The 20844-nt window shown below is 39.6% G+C and overlaps 1 protein-coding gene across 1 annotated transcript; it reads left to right on the forward strand.

Annotated features, from left to right (window-relative positions):
• Positions 1 to 927: 927 nt before the first annotated feature.
• LOC139138918 (alpha-tocopherol transfer protein-like) lies at positions 928 to 9887 on the forward strand. The gene is made up of 4 exons (XM_070707518.1): positions 928 to 1440; positions 3016 to 3209; positions 6104 to 6214; positions 8400 to 9887. Exons 1-4 carry the CDS (start codon positions 1062 to 1064, stop codon positions 8652 to 8654), a joined length of 939 nt encoding a protein of 312 aa, XP_070563619.1. The 5' UTR covers positions 928 to 1061; the 3' UTR covers positions 8655 to 9887.
• Positions 9888 to 20844: the final 10957 nt, after the last annotated feature.

Raw genomic sequence — 20844 nt, forward strand, 5'->3', positions numbered from 1 at the left:
TGGCAGCGTAATTTTGTTGGTCTGACTCGCTCTCTGTAATAGGATTATAAACTGTTCAGACATACGTGTAGTATAATCTATGACGGCACTTCTCCATAAATTGTGACTTTTTTGCCAGTTTGCTCGTAAGCGTGGCCCTTTGGCATTTGGCGATGAATAAACAATGGTCACCCCATGCCCCTGTGTCTTTTGGCGATGCCATGGACAAGGCACATGTTCATTGCCAATGGAGTGAATCAAAAACTAAGGATAGTGTGATGGAAGCGATTGGATTCCCGTTTACGTTATACTGAACATTTAAGATTTGCAGCTCATCCCAGATCTCCTACAAAGGAGATTTCGGCGACTCTGTGCTCTATTTTATTTTCCTTTATTTTGAGTTTATAAGGTCCGACTTCTGACGTAATGCAGTAATTCCGAAACACAGCAGCAAGACACGCATCATTACATTAATTTCTAGGTACTCAGCATTGAGATGCGGTACGTGTAAATGCGATATAGACACCCATATTTCTGCTGTGCGAAGCGCATTGTAATAGTACCTGTTAATTCTTACAATGAATCAAATAGGGAAAAGGGGTGGCCCTGCCCGTCTAGATCAACGCGCACAAGGATGCTGAGAAACAAACCCTTTATCAACCCTTCCTTTTGACCTAATCTTGTCGCTGAAAGTCGAAGGATGGTGAGTTGGAGACCTGTAGGCCTAAGCCCCGAGTAACGGACTAAACTGTCCGATGATTGTGAGTTCGAGATCGATTCTAGCACGGTGTTGTGCCTTGAACTAGGCACTTTACTCCCCATTGCTCGACACTGGAAAGCCCATCCTGAAATTTAGCGTTCGCCTGTTGGATAATATATCAAACAAAACTTTTACTATCCTCTCAGCTTGTCGATCCGAGAGGTGTTTTACGATATAAAATGTACTTCCGGGTTCAGGACAAAGTTCATCTGAGAGGAAGAAACGAGCTACGTCGTCGACTTGCGATCCCGCGAGCTAACCGCGCACTCCGTACCGCTACAAGCTTGGAGATATTTTGAAAGTCAAATTCATAGTCGAAATAATGGCATCTGATTCCCGTCGTCGTTACGTTTGTAACCTGAGCGAGAGAAGCAAAGAGAAAGCCAGACTGGAATTGAATGAGGACCCGGAGACCAGAGACCAGAAAATAGACGAATTGAGAGCAAAGTTTGCAAAGGAAAAACCAGAAGTGAAGTTACCACCCGATGATGCGTTCCTCGTCAGGTATCTGCGAAATAAGAAATTTGACGTCCAAAGAGCATACGACATGCTTTTACATTACTACGACGTTCGCCGTAAATATAAAGAACTATTCGTCAATTACCAGCCGTCACTTTATAAACACATTTACGAGACTGACATGATGACGATATGTCCCGAACGAGATAAGGAAGGACGAACCGTGATACTTTTCAGAATTGGTAAGTATTTTCATGAACATCCGAGCATGTATATGTCTTTATACAGACAGAGTAGACTCATTAATCCTGGTCACGATCAGCATAATTAAAACCGTACAATAGTACAACATACTTTTAGTTTGCCTTGGTCGCGGAAAGGTCACGTTGATCCAGATTGATACAATATCATCGGTAACAGCGCGGCGGGCGACATCGCCGAGCCCGAATTGAGATAGTAGTATGGTTTTGCAACTCCGCGATCGAACAATTTAAAGGCGTATATACGAAAGGTTTCATATCACACGCAACTACTATGCTTGATTTGTTTAATAACTGCGCAATGCACAGAGAAGAGACCGAGCAGATTGCCATATGGCTGGCTTCATGCGGTGCAGCCTCGGCGGACGCGCTGTGTTCATGACAACTCTGGTATTTACGGCCGCACGGTGCAGTGTGACATAGTCGCTAGTAAGGTCATAGATACGGCCTGTGATAAGGAGCCGTGGATATGCTGAAGCAAAATTCGTATGCAATGCAATTATAAAGTAAAAAGTGACACTTTTGTTTACCTTTAACCATGATGTATCACGAGGTAGGAAGACAAAGTCGTACAATATTGATGATGAGCTTATCAAACTTTAATAATAGGTTTCATATCACACGCAACTACTATGCTTGATTTGCTTAATAACTGCGCAATGCACAGAGAAGAGACCGAGCAGATTGCCATATGGCTGGCTTCATGCGGTGCAGCCTCGGCGGACGCGCTGTGTTCATGACAACTCTGGTATTTACGGCCGCACGGTGCAGTGTGACATAGTCGCTAGTAAGGTCATAGATACGGCCTGTGATATGGAGCCGTGGATATGCTGAAGCAAAATTCGTATGCAATGCAATTATAAAGTAAAAAGTGACACTTTTGTTTACCTTTAACCATGATGTATCACGAGGTAGGAAGACAAAGTCGTACAATATTGATGATGAGCTTATCAAACTTTAATAATAACGTTTAAAGGTTTCTGAGGTCAACGTCCTTTTAACTCAAGCTAACATTTACAACTGTATCCCTACTAGTAGGGCTACAATGTATCCCTACTGCAAAAAGAACAGGACAGAGACATCCTTGTCTTTCCTTGTATATTAACATTTGTTGTGCTCTGGGCCAGGGAAATTTGTGATTCACCATATCTTAATGAGTAGGGATTTGTTTAAGATATAAAGCACCCCCTAAAAGGGATATACATTTACGACCAGTTCAAGATCATTGGTCGAAGAAATATCATAAATATGTCGACGACGCGAAAGAGGTACCGAGCGCGTGTATGTCGTGAACTGGTACCGGTAAAAACCAAGATTCATAGCCGTCCCTTCGGCGCTTGATTGCTACTATATGATACCATAAGAGTAACATTTTGGTATGAGACGATAAAATATGATTTTTATAGAGTCTGCTTTGCAAGGCGTTTCCGGTGGATTACGCACAGTGACTAGCCGCATCACAATAAACAATGATTAAACATAGATTGAATTTTAATTTGGACGAAAATTGTGCTTCTCTCGAGCCGTACATGTATATCATATCCCACTCTTTCCCAGGCAAATGGGATCCGGACCGTTACAGTAGTGATTCAGTTTTGACAGCATTTTTGATGACGTATGACAAGCTTTTGGAAGACGAGGAGCTGCAGGTGAACGGTATCGTGTTTGTCCAGGACTTGGAAGGAATGTCTTTGAAAATGATGACCAAAATGAAACCGTCTGACTCCAAAAGATCAATGGACCTCTTCGTTGTAAGTAACCATCTAAAAATCACATAAAAGTCACTAATAATCGATATTGAAATTTTATTTCGTGTGAGTGCAGATTGCGAACGATCATGGAAATGTCTAAGGGACTGGTCAGTTTCTTCGGCCCGGGGGGGGGCGGTGGATTATTTTTTGCCGATGTCAAAAAGTGGCTGACCCCCCCATTCCAAATTTTGAAAACAGGGTGACCCCCCTGTTCCAAATTTTGAAAACAGGGTGACCCCCCGCATGCGACAACTGTAATATGTAATAATATAATACTGTAATATATATATATAAATGTAAATATATATATATATATATATATATATATATATATATATATATATATATATATATAGTGTGTGTGTGTGTGTGTGTATATATAGTGTGTGTTGTGTTATATTTTACATACATTTATATTTTAAGAGTCATTCTGTGTTTTAATGAAACTGTTGGCATGTCAGTTGTAAGATAGGAATTTCAAAGTGTCAATCTTAAAGTTTGAATACAGTACATTTTGAATGAGCTGTGAATGTATTTCACACTTTCTATGTCTAACCAGATGTCCTGAAGTGTTGTACAGAAATGGATGTCAATTATTAATATCAAACAGGAAAAAGGAGTAAATCAAAAACTTTGATGGGTGTTAAGACTTGCCAGCCATCCAATTAAATCTCCTGAGGAACCATAAAGAGGCATTTTAGCCAAATCTGATGTGTGCAGAGTCTGAGATGACCTTTTCTTGTAACATTGATATTTGTGCATGTTGCTTTCTCATACTGAATTCTCATAGAGAGAACAGAAAAGTATTAGGAATTTGTCATGCTTTTCATATGAAATGCATATTTAATAATAGTACACTTTCACTTAGCAAACATCAAGATATCCCTGGCATATATCTCTGATTTATTAAAGTATGGCGCCCGAAGGGCGCGGAGAAAAATGTGAAACATCCTGATATCTCTGATATATATGTCTTGTTTATTAAAGTAATGCACAGGAAGGGTGTGCTGAAAAATGTCTGATATATTAAAGTAATGCGCTCGAAGAGCACGCTGAAAAATATTGAACATACATATATCTCTGATATGTGTATGCCTGATATGTTAAAGTTGGGCGTGCTGAAAAATATGTCTGATTATTAAAGTTACGCGCCCGAAGGGCGCGCCGAAAAATGCAACTGGATGAAATTTGTGGCTGACACGATGCATTTTAGGTAATGATGAGCCTGTGTCGAAATTCAAAAACACACTGACCCCCCTATTGGGCATTTCAAAAACATGGTGACCCCCCCCCTATCACCAAAGTCAAAAACACGGTGACCCCCCCCCATGAATCCACCGGCCCCCCCCCCCGGCCGAAGAAACTGACCAGTTCCTAAGAGAGCCGCAACACCCCTATCGGCTGTACTCTACACGGACAACTTGTTTACATGGGCTGGTACCCTGAGGGTGACACGATCGAGCGTCTGGTTCTGTCAACTTTCATGCGGTAACGCGTACGGTCGGTTCACAGGGGGCACATGAATTACCCATTAAAATATGAGAAAGAATAAAGAATGCTGCTACCAAACCTTATTTTATGTACGAGTCTTTTTTTCCCTTGTTCTCTTCAGGTGCAGCCAACGGAGCTATTCATCGAAAAAGCTATTCCGGAATCAATTTTTGAGGGCAGGGGAAATTTTAATTTTGCTAGGGCAGGGGACATATTTTAGGTGGCAGGGGAGCAAATTTTATTTTTTTTGTCGGGCAGGGCAGATATTGGTTGATTGTCTTGGGGACAGGGCTTGGCGAAAAACGAGGGGAAGGGAAGCTACTTTTAAAACGGGGACAGGGAAATTTCAGCCAAGGTGTTTCCGGGAATGGGGACACACTGCAAGTACTTATACCTTTTAAAGGTAACTTAGCCTATCGATTGACCCCACATCTCACTCAATGTACTGCGAGATGGAAACCAAATACAAGGCCACTGCAGTATGTGTTTACATGGGAATGCAAACATTTTTCTCAGGGCCGGGGAAAATCGAGGTTTTTTTCATAACAGGGTAGGGTAGCTTCATGTCTGCAGGGGAAATGGAATGACAAAATTTTGCGGGGAATTTTTTCCACGGCAGGGGAAATCGGCAAGTTTTTTTCGCCACGGGGCAGGGGAGCTTCAAACATTCACAGTGGGGAGGGGAAACAGGCAAAAATATGTGGGGAGCGGGTAAAAATGAAGTTTGAGTGCGGCAGGGTAAGTTGAAAAATTTTAGTGGGAGGGCAAATTATGAACAGCTAATTAATTACCCTCATGACTTAAAATTAGTCAGTTCACATTACTTGTCATGTATAATATATCTTATCATAGTAAGGACCCCTTTAAAAGTGCATTGTTCGTTGGCTGCACCTGTTCTCTTCTCTCGCCCTGTGTTTCCTCGTTTCGTGCATTGAGTCATGACGGTCAGTGTTAATGATGTTGTAGTTGTAGTGCGCCATCTCTTGGTGAACTTTTCGTACAGGAAGTTTGCCTTTCATATAAATTAACACTGAACCGTCGTGACTCACATACACAAAGCGAGGATACATTCAAACATAAGAGAAGAGAACAAGGAAAAAAGGCTCTTACACAAAATAAGGTTTATTAGCAGTATTCTTTCTCATATTTTAATGGGCTATTTAGGCCCTATGTGCCCCCGTGGTCGGTTGTCGTATGACAATGAGCACGTAAATGATAAACGACAGTGTACTGAGAAGCATACAAGAACACTTTGAATGTAATTGGATTAGTGTACGGGGCTTAAAGTAAAAAACTGTGATACCAGGGTTTGAGTTTGGAAGCCCATAATGAAATTTACACTGTAAAAGTCTCAATTAGGCCTAATCTATTGTCGTTCGTGTCTTTCAACTATTTTTTCCCAGAATGCCATTCCTCTCCGTTTCAAGGCCGCCCATTACGTCCGTCAGCCCGAGATCTTCGCTACTGTGTTTGCCATGTCTAAACCGTTGATGCCTGAGAAAATGATGAAACGGGTAAGTTAAGGTCAAGTGCGTCTCGAGCACAGTTTTGCGGACTATCAAATTTTCACAGTATTTTTCTTGCATGCTCCTTGTGTGGACTTTTGAAGTCAGTGTAGTAAATGCAGTTTTCGCCGCATGTCAAAAATGTAAAATTCGAGCAAACTAAATGATAAATAAATGTATTTTTTCTCCATTAAGTTAGACTTAAAGCCCCAAGCATAATTTTGCAGTTTACTTACCTAAAAATATACAGCATCAAATCTTCGATGAGATGTTTCGGATTTTGTCTTAGAAAATTTCAATTTCAATCCTTGGTGATGGACTTGATCCATCGAATTTAGGCGCTTTACTACGTGTATATTTGCGGCAGCTAAATTTGTGGAAAGAAGTTGTAATCTAATTTGCGTGATTGTCGCCAACGTTTGAGAAAAGATCCTGTGGTTACACTTGGGTTAGCATTTTTACACAAGTTGCATTTAATTTCAAACCATCTTATCGAATAAAAGGCAAAAATGATACTGCTAAAAGGGATTTCTAACAATTTCATACACCATAAATTTCAAATCTCGGTAATATTTAGGTCATTTGTATCTCTAATCCAAAACTTTGCATAGTGACCCCAGATTTACACTCCTAATCATAAAGGGACAATTATTTAAAGTTTCCCTAATTAAAGTTTAAACACTTACTGTTTTGAGGCGCGTGTCACCCTCAACTTTTGAAGTTGCCGATATGTTATGCTTACAACAAACTACCTGAGTAAACAAGCAAGTGTGTAAATATACGCATCGAAAGAAATCAAATGAAGAGACAGGAAAGAGGAAGATGATTTTCTTGAATTTCGCATACATCAATGACCCTTACAAAATATTTGAAGGGATTTGTACAACACAGTCAAAATACATCGTTACTGCAAATGTAATAATAGTACATATTCTGTTTTCCAAATCAATAATGTCTTCGGGGCAGTTCGAAATTCCTTGGTCTTTCTCCATCTACTATGCACAGTTTGAAAACCAACCTGATGAAACACTCATGCATATATTTGTAGGGAGCTGGAAATCACTGATGTCGTTGTTGCTTAAGACATAGACCCTCCAAAAGACGGAGGTGTTGCAAAGCCACGTTTCCAGTGTGTTGATCCAACAATATGTTTTCAAAAGTAAACATTCTACGATAGCAATGACAGAGTTACCTTCGAAACTAGCGCGAAGAATTACAGACGTTCATCTCACGGGGGATTCCAATCAGGCTGTACATTACTGTGTATGGCTCTTATATGCTTGAGTAACCCAGACTATCCAGGTGCAGCCAACGGAGCTATTCATTGAAAAAGCTATTCCGGGAGCAATTTTTGAGGGCAGGGGAAATTTTAATTTTGCTAGGGCAGGGGACATATTTTAGGTGGCAGGGGCCCGCGGGAGCAAATTTTAGTTTTTTTGTCGGCAGGGCAGCTATCGGTTGATTGTCCTGGGGACAGGGCTTGGCAAAAACGAGGAGAGGGGGAGCTACTTTTAAAACGGGGACAGGGGAAGTTGAGCCATGGTGTTTCCGGGGATGGGGACACAGGGTAAGTATTTATACCTTTTACAGGTTACCCAGACTACTTAGCCTTCTAATAAAGGGAAAGTGGCTTCACACATCACCCAACTTGTCTTGTATGTGCTTTAGTGTGTTTTTATGTCTTAATTGTGTTTTGGCTGTTAGTGGGAAGATTAACAAACTGGTTGTTAATTTTAAAGTAAGACATGGCGAAAAAATCGACAAAATCGACAAGTGTTTTCACCACAGGGTAGGGTAGCTTCATGTCTGCAGGGGAAATGGAATGACAAAATTTTGAGAGGAATCTTTTCCAGGGCTGGGGAAATCGGAAAGTTTTTTTTTCGCCACAGGGCAGGGGAGCTTCAAAAATTCACAGTGGGGAGGGGAAACAGGCAAAAATAAGTGGGGAGTGGGTAAAAATGAAATTTGAGTGCGGGAGGGTAAGTCGAAAAATTTCAGTGGGAGGGCAAATTATGAACAGCTAATTAATTACCCTCATAACTTAAAATTAGTTAGTTCACATTATTTGTCATGCACACTATATCTTATTATAGTAAGGACCCATTTAAAAGTGCATTGTTCGTTGGCTGCACCTGACTATCTACCATTCGATACCTGTGTTTGTGCCAATACGATGTTTCTCTTTTCTATTCAGCTGCATTTTCACGGCAAGGAATATGGCACCTTACACGACCATGTACCGTCGGCGATCTTAACATCGGATTTTGGCGGGCAGCTGGTAAACTACGACTCGCAAGACTGGTTTGAAGAATTATGCAAAGAGGACAGAAAGTTTGAGGAATACAACCAATACGGCTTCCCTAAGGACTCTGAAACTCTTGGTGGCGTATCACAAGGCGCTGATCCCGTCGGCGGCTTGGCGGGAAGTTTTAGAAAGCTTGAGACGTGAAGTTGTGAGATCACGTAGTTTCAATGTTATCACTAAGTGTCTGAAAGACACGTCAATTTATCAATTCTTATCAGTGTTCTGCAAAGAAATTCGGATTCGACACTGACGCATGCGCAACTCATAGCTTACTATGCTTCCAAAGAAATATCCATGGCTGAGTATGTTGCTTGATAGCTTTAGATTTTTAGACATGACAAGTAAATGGTGTGAGAATATAAACCACACCAGTGCACTACCTATTATAACACACCCAACGGATTTCTTTCACGGCTACGAAGTCATAAAATGGACACATAACAGACTAGACATTTTCACATCATGAATTTTCAATAAGATTTTTTTCCTTTTTCTCCCAAGCATACGATAGATCTTCAATTCAAGCGCCAATGTTCAGATAAAAGACAAATTACTTTAATTGTTCAAGATTTATCACAGCTTATTAGGTGGTAGAGGTTCAGGTACGAGGGGCTCTGACCGACATTTTGATTCCATATCATTGGAATAAATATACTGTACCAAAATTCTTTACCTGAGCAAAAGCTTTGAATCAATTCTGACGTTGCCAATATAAGTCACTTTAACTACAGTTTATGAAAGCTAAGGGAGCGGAAGATATCATTAACACGATACAGAAAACGGTATGTCACAGCAACAGAATCCTAATAAAACGCAAAAGTATCTATGATTGGTTTAAAAAAAGACAGTGTTCATTTTGTATAGATACATACCGCTCTGGAGCAGATGAAGAAATCTGGAAAGGAAGTTTGGAAGTTCTTTCATCTAGAGCAATGACTATAAATACAGCCAGTTGGGAAAATATAGTCTTTAGTATAAAGAACACACACAGAACAGTGGTCGCCTAGCAACTGCGTAAGTGCGTATAGAGAAAGATCAAAGCCATGAGCTGCAACTATATATAATTTTTTCACTAGTTTTGTTCGGTATGCCGATTTCAGGTTCTTTTTCTGCTTCCTAAAGCTTGTTGAAACATTCCAACACATGGTCTATACGTGTGCAATGCACTGTTATTATTTATATTTGAACTCCACCTGGACCAGAATTTACTAGTCAATAACAGTCTGAGGAATTACACATGTACAAGCTGAGTTGACAAGCAGAATACTGTGTATCTCAACATGCTTTGAGGAGAAGAACAAGAAAAGTTGTCATTATAAACACAAAAATAGTGAAAAAACATCAAAAGTCCAAGGCCCTCAAATACTCATGCTCCAAATACACCAAGAGCAAACTGTGGTTTTCATTTAAAAAAACTGTTTGATCACCTTTGTACAGACAAACTTTCTTCAGAAGATGTCATTTTAACAGAGGAGACTTTCATGTCCTTTTCGACTTGACTACTGAACGCGGAGCGCTGATCACGTAATTTAATTGCAATGACAAAATGGAGACATTTTAATTGACACGAATAGGGTCATTCTCGCGAGCCAGAGCAATAATTTCCGCTCCGCTGACCTACGCAAAAATCTCTTAACGGGTAACGTCCGCTGGACCTACGCAAAAATCTCTTAGCGGGTAGCGCTGAGCTGTTGCCGTAAAGAGGAGCGTGGTTTACGACGATGGAATAGGGTATGTACTGAACAGACGCGATGGTTAGGTCCAAAAAACAGAATGTATACATGTTTCTGGAGCGGACATTCGAAGGCCAATGAATTTTGCTGAGAGGGGTGTCCTGTCACTCTATTGTCCACGATGTGTAACATTGTATTTGTCTGCTGTAGCGAAAATAAAGTGCCCTGTCTAAAATTTAAGAAATTAGTCTGCCCCCGATAAAAAGAACCGTGTACCACTGTAAGGTTGCCTTTTAATTATGTACATCTTGTTGTGATATATGGTATTTGTTCCTGTTAACCATGTAATCTACCTCAAAAAGGTAATGTTCGAAGAATAACTACTCCGCTAAGCAATATGAAACATAAGTTATCAATTTCTGGTAGGGGGTGAGTAGCACAGGCACTCGAATCATAGTGTGTATGTAGTCTCCTTGTCAACGGTGTTGACAATGAAAGTCGGGTTCAAACTTGTAAAAGCTGGCGATTAAAAGACGCGATTGAATGATCGGGTTGAATAAAAGAAGTACAGAATTAGTTTTTTTTTTTCACCGTGAGAGACAAATCCCTTATTTACTCTTTCCTCTAGTGTCATGGTTACTTATACCCATGGCGCGAAAAGTAGCTACTATATGAATAGCAGAAATATTTATCAGTCAATAATCCTTGTTTGAACATTGCCCCGGGTTTAGGTGCGATAAAGCAGTTGAGCTTGCCTTCAAGCCAACTCAGAGGAGCCAATGATGCTTTTATAAACCAATGTTGGCTGTTCGAGTTTCGTTACTTTTATAATGGATTTGCGCCAGGAGGTCAGTTTTATAAACCAATGTTGACTGTTTGAATTTCATTACTTTTATTATGGATTTGCGCCTTAAGGTCGGATTTTCTACGTCTCAAACTCTTACAATGTTCTTCTCCCGAGCCTCTGTAAAGTGGTCCTAAAACTTGTATAGAAAACAAGTTATTATCACCCAATGCTTGCGAATTACGGGCAATTTTTTTTTATTTCCGATAAAGAGGCAGCGATTTTGAATTCCTGTACGATCCCTTTCAGTAATATGCTTCGCTAAGCAAGACATTTTATCGTGATTCTTGGTTTTGAAGGGAGTGTCTTTAAGTTCTGATCCAGTAAATTAACGCGATAAGAATAATTGAAACTGACGTTTTTGATGTGCATTTTACCTTAAAATAACCGGTTAGGTGAAAGAGACATTTCACATTCTATAAACAACATTTCCGGGGACCATAGATCTTTGGAGGGTTGGCCAAAAGTGTAAAAAGGTCTCAGCAGCGAAATTGTTGATGACAACTTCAGCCTCGCTGCAAAATATTTACATGGCTGCTTGTGTGGAATTCCGGGGAAGATATATACATATATACATACTCTGCATACTCCGAGAAAAATGTGTTAGATTTCGAAGGCGGGGAAAATAGCATTATCATAGCTCTAACTTCTCAACCGTTAATGACCGGATGGTCTAACACCAAGGAGCGGTTTTCTAGGACGGGCCATGCCATTTCATATTGGACGTTTAATGGTTGATGGAGTATACAAGGTGAAATCCAACAACAAGCTTTGTCATTCATTATTTATGAAAAACATCGTTTGAATTACATGCAATTTTCTGAATGGCGGCGCCCTACGCGCATGCTCAGTGAATCCCATTACAACAAGGGCGAGTTCACGAACCTGGTTTTACGATTGTACCAGTACACGATGTAATCCAGGTGGACAACAAGAACGCATGAGGTCCATTAACACACCTCAAGTAACGGCTAGAGGTGCTTCGGGTGATACATACATCAACGACACAAGGGGTGATTGGAATTGAACTCTAGCAGTTAGGCTTAGCCATCTATTCATAGGATTTTTAAACCATGTACGTCCATATAAATACATGACAAAATTCTTAAGTTCAAGGAGTTATTTCCTTTGTTGGATAACAGACACCATGGCAACTAAACATGACATTTCTTTTAGTCCAGACTCTTTGATGTTTGCGCTAGATTTCTTTTATGCCTTCACCCAAACTCTACACTTTTACGAAGTTACGTAGTAAGGTAGCCCGTTTTTGCTTGAGTCAGATACAAACCAGCGTTGGTGATGATGATGATGATGATGATGATGATGATGATGAACTCCACACATTGCGGCTAATAGTCTTGGCAGACAAAGTAAGTTTACGTTGCACGGATATCAGAGGTGTAGCCCTTTTTTGCTTGAGTCAGATACAAACCAGCGTTGGTGATGATGATGATGATGATGATGATGATGATGATGATGATTATGATGATGATGAACTCCACACATTGCGGCTAATAGTCTTGGCAGACAAAGTAAGTTTACGTTGCACAGATATCAGAGGTGTGAATTGATGAAACAATATGACCTCATTAGTAATTCAGAGGGGACTGTTTGAGTGCCACTCTACGTTTGGTACAGTCACCACCCCTACACTGGTCACGTGACAGATGATTGTTGATCCAACGTCAACGTTGAATCTACGTATTTTATATTGCTGAACGTCGCGCAATCCGCAAATATATGAAATTGTGCATTTAGATATAAAATGTCTCGTAACTTTCATTTTCGGAAATCGCAAAACATATCATTTTCAAGCTCGGACTTCAGTAGATCCATGCCCGCGAACTTGTGAGGAATTGTTGAAAAAGTACAGTTGACAGATACATTAATGAAATAAAGTGTATTGTTACACTATCTATGGGTTCGGGGTTTTTTTAGCAGCTTATACATGTGTCGAATGTGGCATGCAAATGCTTAAACTGAACTTCTTTTAAATTCATTAAAGTACATGATCTTGTCAAGTATGCTGCCACTGGAGTACCTAGTGGACTGTACCATTATTTTTAGGGGTGCCCGAAAGGTGTGAGGGGCTGAATATAGCCGTTAGACAATTTGCCTAGTTCAATAAGTCGTGTGTTCTGTCTTCTGAACGCTCTTAAATAAGCCCAACAACGTACTTGTTCAATAGTGGTATTCTTGCAGTAATTGAAAAGAAACAAACTATCCTATGACCTTTTTCAAATCCTCCAAAAAGAGGCATACAATTAAAACATGGAGCTTGGTAACTCCATGATTAAAACAACAACTACTGTCACAAGCGCACTACTGCCAGTCCTTTCCTTCCATTATCACGCGTATTCAGCCCCTGCAAACAGTCGGCCACCCCTAAAAAATAATGGTACAGCCTGCTGGGTACTTCTATGGCAGCATACTTGGCAAGGTCGAAAATACATAGGTATAATTGGCCCCACATGAAGCACGACTTTGGTCAACTGTTTCCACTGTTAAATGACATTCAACGCTAAACATTTTCGTCGAAGAAAGATCTTAACAGTAACGATACGTTTAATGAAGAAGAGAGTCAAACATAAATAAATTATGGATATTTTATCGTTTATGTCACAGTTATAAATATCTGTTTCGAAGGCAACCGGTCATTTCAGGAAGTTTGTTATTATCATTATTAAATTATTCCATATATACATTACAACATTGATATTTTCTTTCTACTGATTAAGTTTGTTTCTCTCAACTTTTCATATCCTAAGAAAAATATTTTGCATGCGATGGATAATCCAATCATGAGCCTGTTACTTGTCTGACGTCAGTGAATGAAATAAGTATGTCACTTGTCACATTTGGCTCAGATATAATGAAGCAGTAAGTGTCTAATGACTTACGGATACATTCTAATACTCTTATCCACGCTTCAAGGCCTTGTGTTAGGAGCTCTGTACAATGCCGCGTGGACTTTGTCCTCGAGTTTAGAACGCTACAGGTTGCAATATTTTGTAAAATCTCACCTTACAGAAAGTCTTAGTCTATCATTAAGAAATTTGCAACAATGAGAATGTCAGTCAAGCGAGTCTATTATGATCTTTTAAGACATTGTTAAAAAAAAGTTTCCAAAAACATGTTTAATAAAAAAAAACGGGATTAAAAGGAGAGTCTTGGCTGTTGCATTTCAGTTCCCTTCAACCTCTCAAAGGTGTCTCCAAGGATGCATTTGTGCCGTAAGATGCCATTACAATCGCCCCTGCTCCTGTACATTGCAATATCGCTGTTCATCGGCCAATGTAATGGTAAGACTTGAAGCTTTTACTGTTCGTAATAGAAAAAAGTGCGTGTGTGCGTTTTCAAAGGTTGATGTGTGAGCTTGTTCGAGTTACGATGCAACAGTTATCGGGCACTCCTTAAAATAATGACAAATTTTTGCTCACGATCATCATATATCAGGCACCAGTGATAAAAAACTGCGATTCTGGTCGTGCTTTTGATTAACACGCTTTTTGTTTCACATACTGAGGACAAGAAAAATAAAAATTTTGTTTCTCATCCTAGACATATTGAAAAAAATGATGCGGTGACGCAGGTTTTTTACTTTCAATTTTTTTCATCCTTCAACCAACAATAATGCGCAAAAAACATGAAAACAACATAGGAATGCACGCAGAGATAAATGCACAGTAGTGTTGCTTTATTATTTTTGTACAGCAACAGTTCTGTGGTTTGACTTTTAGTTCAGCAATGCACAGTTTTGACAGCGTAATATAACAGTGACATATGTGTACAGTTCTGAATGGAATGTTAGTGTCAATTATTTTGTTTACAGTTCTGTTTTATACAACACTGTGTTATGCACTATCGTCGCGTATTTTTGTGTGTTTTTTTTCATTTTATTTCCTCATGAGCAGAGAAAAGGTTGACGCGGGGGTCTGAATTTACGCGCGCGAGGACGAGAAACATTTTTTTAAATTTTTCTTGGCCTTATCATAACAAATATAAAACTAGCTGGACAGTATGCACTTCCAAGGAAACTCGTTGAACCACAGTCCCTCCATCACGAACACACAGAGGCAAACGATGGATTTTAAAATAATGGTGAAAACTCAGTGAGTGGGTGAAAGATGGCGACAAAACAGCTCACTTACATCAGTCCATGGAGCAAAAACTCAACCGAGCCTTCAACATCAGCGGTATCGTCTGAGCAATCTGCAGTGACATAGCTCAGACAAACGTACCGTATAGCATTTGTGAACGCCAACCATTAAATCACAAAATATTATTAGAGTAGGCTACGTAAGAGGCATTGTTAACGTCATTTTGTTGTTACGCCCCAATTATTATTCCCGCGTGAAAACTGTACTCGATACTTCTAACTCGATTAAAAAACAAATTGTCGGAACAGAAAAGTGAGGTAGCTTTAGGCACAGAGTAACATGGACAGAGTGGCAACACTTGCATGTCTTTTGTTCCATGGTCGTCTCGTTAGACTATTGGCTTTTCATATTAAAATGAGCTTAAAAGGTGTTAAACTTTTTGGAGGCTTGGTTTGTGGTTGATAATTACACGAGATTATGCGAAACATACGACGAGATGGCATCGTACTGCCAGTCGCGTAGCAACCATAGTTACTTCGTGAGCTCTCAGGCCAGAAACACTGCTTCACGCCAATCAAAACATAACACGCCAGCAGTTTCATAAACATGTCCTTTCTTGGCGCACGTGTAAAAGACGGTATGACTGACCGTAAACCATTGAGTAAAACCAGACAGTATCGATAAAAGACTTTCAAATTTGGTTCAAACACACTCATTATATATTCATAAAAATATGAGAGGAATTTTTAAAACTTTCCTGAAGCTCAAAACACTCCCGTTTTCGCCAGCACATCCATTCCGATCAGCACCACACGACAACAACAACACAAGCTTTGTCGAACATACTTTCGCTTAACAATTGGTGAAAATTCGAAAATTACCGAAGGGTGCATGGTCGGCACTCTTCGGGAAAGAGAGCCAAGAGCTTCGTGAGGCGAGGCAAACATGGATTGCTTACGTAACCGCTTCACGCCTTAAACAATAGCTGTTGCCACTCTGTCTATGATATTACTCTGTACTTTAGGAAAGGACTTGATGCCTCCACTGGCCAACAAGTTTCGTAGGTTGTAAGATTGACGTTTTATTTTCTCATGCGCTCTTATGTTCAAGATGAGTTAGGACGAGACGTGAGTCAAATAGTTTTTATGGCAGATAAGCCAGAAAAAATGAAACAGGCGAATAGCTAATAAGAAAAGTGACACTTTGTCACTTATTCCTAGGCAAGCTCAGTGCCGAAGTTCATTGGACGAAATTTTGTCACACAAGCGTATTTCTGTACACACGAATCATCTCAAAGAAGATTTCCAGAATATACGTAAAATGCACACCTAGCTCAGACTGTTTCAGACTTTTTCTTCAACTCTTTATACACTTTATATGCCACTTACTTCTGTATGTTCAACTCAAGAAATCAGACATATTATTAGAGTTATATACTGTGTGCAGTTAAAAAAATCAACTAAACATTTTAAGAGGGACAATCATCAGCCAAGGGTGGCAGGAAAATGGTTGACATTTCTTTGTCCAAATAAGACGGCTAAACTGGCAAATCCAAATCGTATACTGAATCGACAGATACACTGTGAAAAATATCATAAGGCCGCGTTCAAAAAAAGTGGTGAGGGGGGCTGGAGGAATTCAGGGGGGGGGGATTCGAAAATTTTTGGGGTAGTCGAGGGGGGGACTTGAAAGTTTTGCTCTGCCTATAGGGGGGGACCTGAAAATATTTTGACTCCCAACATTTTGATGTCGTCCAATGGTTCTAATGTTAGTAATAATTAAACAGAATCTAGAACTGTTTTTGTCATATTTTATGTCTTTAATCTCGAAAAAGTCTAAAAATGTATGAATGCCATTAATCTCGAAAAAGTCTAAAAATGTATGAATGCCATTAAATTTTCATAGAACAAGTTGGCCTTGTAATGGGATAGGAGCTACAACTGTTGATAATTTGTTCAATATTTCTATGCAATGTATCAAACACAGTGTCTTGGTGTCTTTCTTCAGCATGCTGCTGAAAAACACAATATTCAGTTGGTCAACAAAGCCCGTTTGTCTAAATATTGGTGATAATTGAATGATGCAAATGCACGGTACACGTAGGCTGTGTTGGCAAGATGAATACTGGATAGCTCAACATTCTGTAGGGAGTAGAACAAGAACACGATTGTATAAACTGAACAAAAATATTGTCAAAATGAAAAGTTAATACAACTACTGCCCTGCTACTACATACTGGCAGTGACAGTGATACATGTAGCTCTGACTCTGATGTAGTTTAAGAAGAGTTTCGGTCATAGGACACTCAATTGACAGTGAAACATACATCTTATACTTGTACACAAGATCCAGCCAGAGAGTAACACATAGAAGACTAGGGGACTAACAGTTACCATGAATTTTTGAATTCTGGCATATGAAAACAATCAAATATTAGAAAAAAAAGATGGGGTCACCATACTTGATCTTATACAAATGTACGATGAAAAGCCAGTTTTTCTAAAATCACTGAAAAATCAATATATAAAACCATTCATTTCAAGTTCATGCAGTGAATGAAATTTTCACATCTCATTGTACCAATAACACAAAAGTAAAACTCTGAACAGTAAAGACTGTAATTTAAATGGAAAAATGTGTGATTAAATGGAATGTTTTATTTGTTATCAAATTTGCCATTATTACACCCAAAATTTCTGAGATTAAAACATTAATTTCCTGGAATATTTTAACCTTCCAGTATTGTCAATTTTGTAAAAAATTTTATAAGTGGCATCTAAGTTGTATATGTCTTGTACTTTTGAAAAAAAAAATTCGGTAGGTCACTGTGCTCATTTTTCACAATTTGGTTAAACGTAGCTAGGAATACACAATTTTCATACTCTCTCATGATTGTCATTTTGTGCGCTTTTCAGCTGACGCCATTGAACTGGCCGGAGTTGGATAAATTCAAATTGGCTTTGACTGAGAAATCCAAAAAGTTCACTGATGCATTTAAAAATGAATCAATTTAAGAACTTGCCCTAGGTATATGGCTCTACAACCTGCTGATAAGAGGTAGTGTTGAACATTTGCATGCAGAACGACACACTACATGTTTTTTTTTTACTCTGCGTGCATTCCAAATAAGTATGCGGCTATATGGTAATTTGGGAGGGGGACTTGAAAATTTTTGAGGGTATTGAGGGGGGGATCTGAAAAAAAATAAGATTTCAATCGCGATTGCTCAAGCCCCCCCCCCTCCCCTCACCATTTTTTTGAACGCGGCCTAATGTGGTAAGCCTCATTTCAAATCTTTGCATTTTCAAAAACGTGATCCAATCGATGTCTTCCTCAGCAGCTCTGTGCATAGGGCAGTGATGCTGTGGTTAAAATTGTATGCACCTCGGGACAGATACTCGGACTCTCAAACTTTTACAATACTGTTTTTATATATAATTTGTAATTAGAACTTTATGAAGGATTTAAAGTTTTCGCCAACTTATTTCGGTAAACGTCGAAAAAAAACTCATTTTATCCGCAGGGTGATCCCTGGGAGGGCAGCCATTTTGAATTTCAAGTGTCAATATTTCATTCCCTACACTAAGTGCTAAACGTTTCACGATGATCCCTGATTTTCATTCTTGATTTCGAAAGGGCATGATTCAAAGTCTCCTTGCGGAAAGTTTGAGCGAAAGTATGTCCTTCAATTTCCAGGCGCGTAATAGACTGGCCCCAGTCGCTCGGCTTTTCTCGGCAGCAGTTACTGGCTGAGTGAAAACTGTGATTGGCTATTAAAAACAGGTAACCGAATACCTGGCCATCGCATTACAACTTCGCCGATGCTAACATGTACACCTATTAAAGGTACACGGTCACCGTAAATTCGCATATTCCATATATGGTAAAGGGTTGGGGCTCAGCGTACTATCCCGTAACACCTGTAGCTGTCGGTCCTCCATATTTGATACGTCAAAGGACATGCAGACGACGCTGCTAAGTATGCCATGGCTGATCGAGTGGAGGCGCCCTTTTTAAAAGGCGGCCACGCGCGTAAAAATTGTGATTGGCTAATAAAAAACAGGTAACCTGTATGCTCATTTCGTTGCGAAGTGTAAATTAAGTTCGTTTGCTCTCAGTATTAGGTAATGGGGGATTATTCAGGGGCAACCAACGGAGCTATTCATCGAAAAAGCTGTTCCAGGAGCAATTTTTGAGGGCAGGGGACCAAATTTTAGGTTTTTTGTAGGGCAGGACAGGGCAAGTATCGGTTGATTGTCCTGGGGATAGGGCTCGGCAAAAACGAGGAGAGGGTTACTTTAAAAACGGGGACAGGGGAAGTTGGTATTTCCGGGGATGAGGGCACAGGGCATGTACGTATAACTTTAAAGATATCTAGACTACTTAGCCTATCGCGATTGACCCCACATCTCACTTTATGTACTGTTCGTAGTGGCCCGCTGCTATCTGTTATCAGTCTGCTTTGCCAGGGCAGGGGATATCGGGAAGGTTTTTTTTACGCCACAGGGCAGGGGAGCTTCAAAAATTCACAGTGGGGAGGGGAACAGGCAAAAATAAGTGGGGAGTGGGTAAAAATGAAGTTTGAGTGCGGGAGGGTAAGTCGAACATTTTTAGTGGGAGGGCAAATTATGAACAGCGAATTAATTACCCTCTTGACTTAAAATTAATCAGTTCATATTACTTGTCATGCACAATATATCTTATCATAATAAGACCCCTTTAAAAGTGCACTGTTCGTTGGCTGCACCTGATTATTGAAGCTGAATTTTCCAGCATTCATTATGGCAATACGCTCCATCATATGTCGACCACAGTCTCTGCTTGTTTGAATGACTATATCTGTATCTAGTAATGTTAGTGTTGATAATCAACTTCGAGTCCAGACTTCAATTTATGTTTTCAACAATAAAAATTTTGCATATGACACAGTGACAAGTTGTATTAACGATGCTAGGTATTCCAAAATGCTGTAGGGACTAGATTAAGAAACTGTAGTTGATACAAACAACAAATGATAAAAAACTGTTAAAAATTAGAGTTACTGTAGAGTTACTGGGTTTTGTTATTTTGGAGAAGGCACAAAAAGACTTTGCCGGTCCTATCCCAACTATAGTAACTAAACACTCCTTTACATGTGTTTGGATCTCGTCACGGTTAAAGGCACTGTTCGCGATCCCTGGGATCGCCTTTGCTCTAGTCTGTGAGAGGATTATGGAGGTTTGGTAGCCTTTTGTTTTCCATTGAAATTATAATCTGGTGGGTAAATTTTCTGACGAAACAATCTGGTGCCAACAAAGGCCTTTAAAGAATCAGTCTAAACTGCATTAGGTATTAATCATGGAGAATACTATCAGGGTTATTAAAGCGTGATAGCTATTTTAGATCACAAAAAGGTCGTTTTTCGATCACCTTTCCCAATATAATCGTTATTAAAATTACACAAAAGCGCGTCAGATTTCAAAACTAAGCGTTCTCATCGATCATCGATATATTTACACCGACGACGACTTTAGATTACCAAGCTTTCCAATTGAACACATCTCAAAAATAGAAATTTCATAAGTTTCTCCCTGAGTCTGAGGGGTTTCAAGAATATATGGCATTGTTATGACGCCTAATCTTAATATCCCGACAGGATTTTTCAGTTATATTGCTGAAATATGCTATAAGTAGTCATCATATTGCTTAAATTTTCATTTATAAATTATCATATCATA

Source organism: Ptychodera flava, chromosome 8 (assembly GCF_041260155.1).
Source record: "Ptychodera flava strain L36383 chromosome 8, AS_Pfla_20210202, whole genome shotgun sequence".
Classification (NCBI taxonomy): domain Eukaryota; kingdom Metazoa; phylum Hemichordata; class Enteropneusta; family Ptychoderidae; genus Ptychodera; species Ptychodera flava.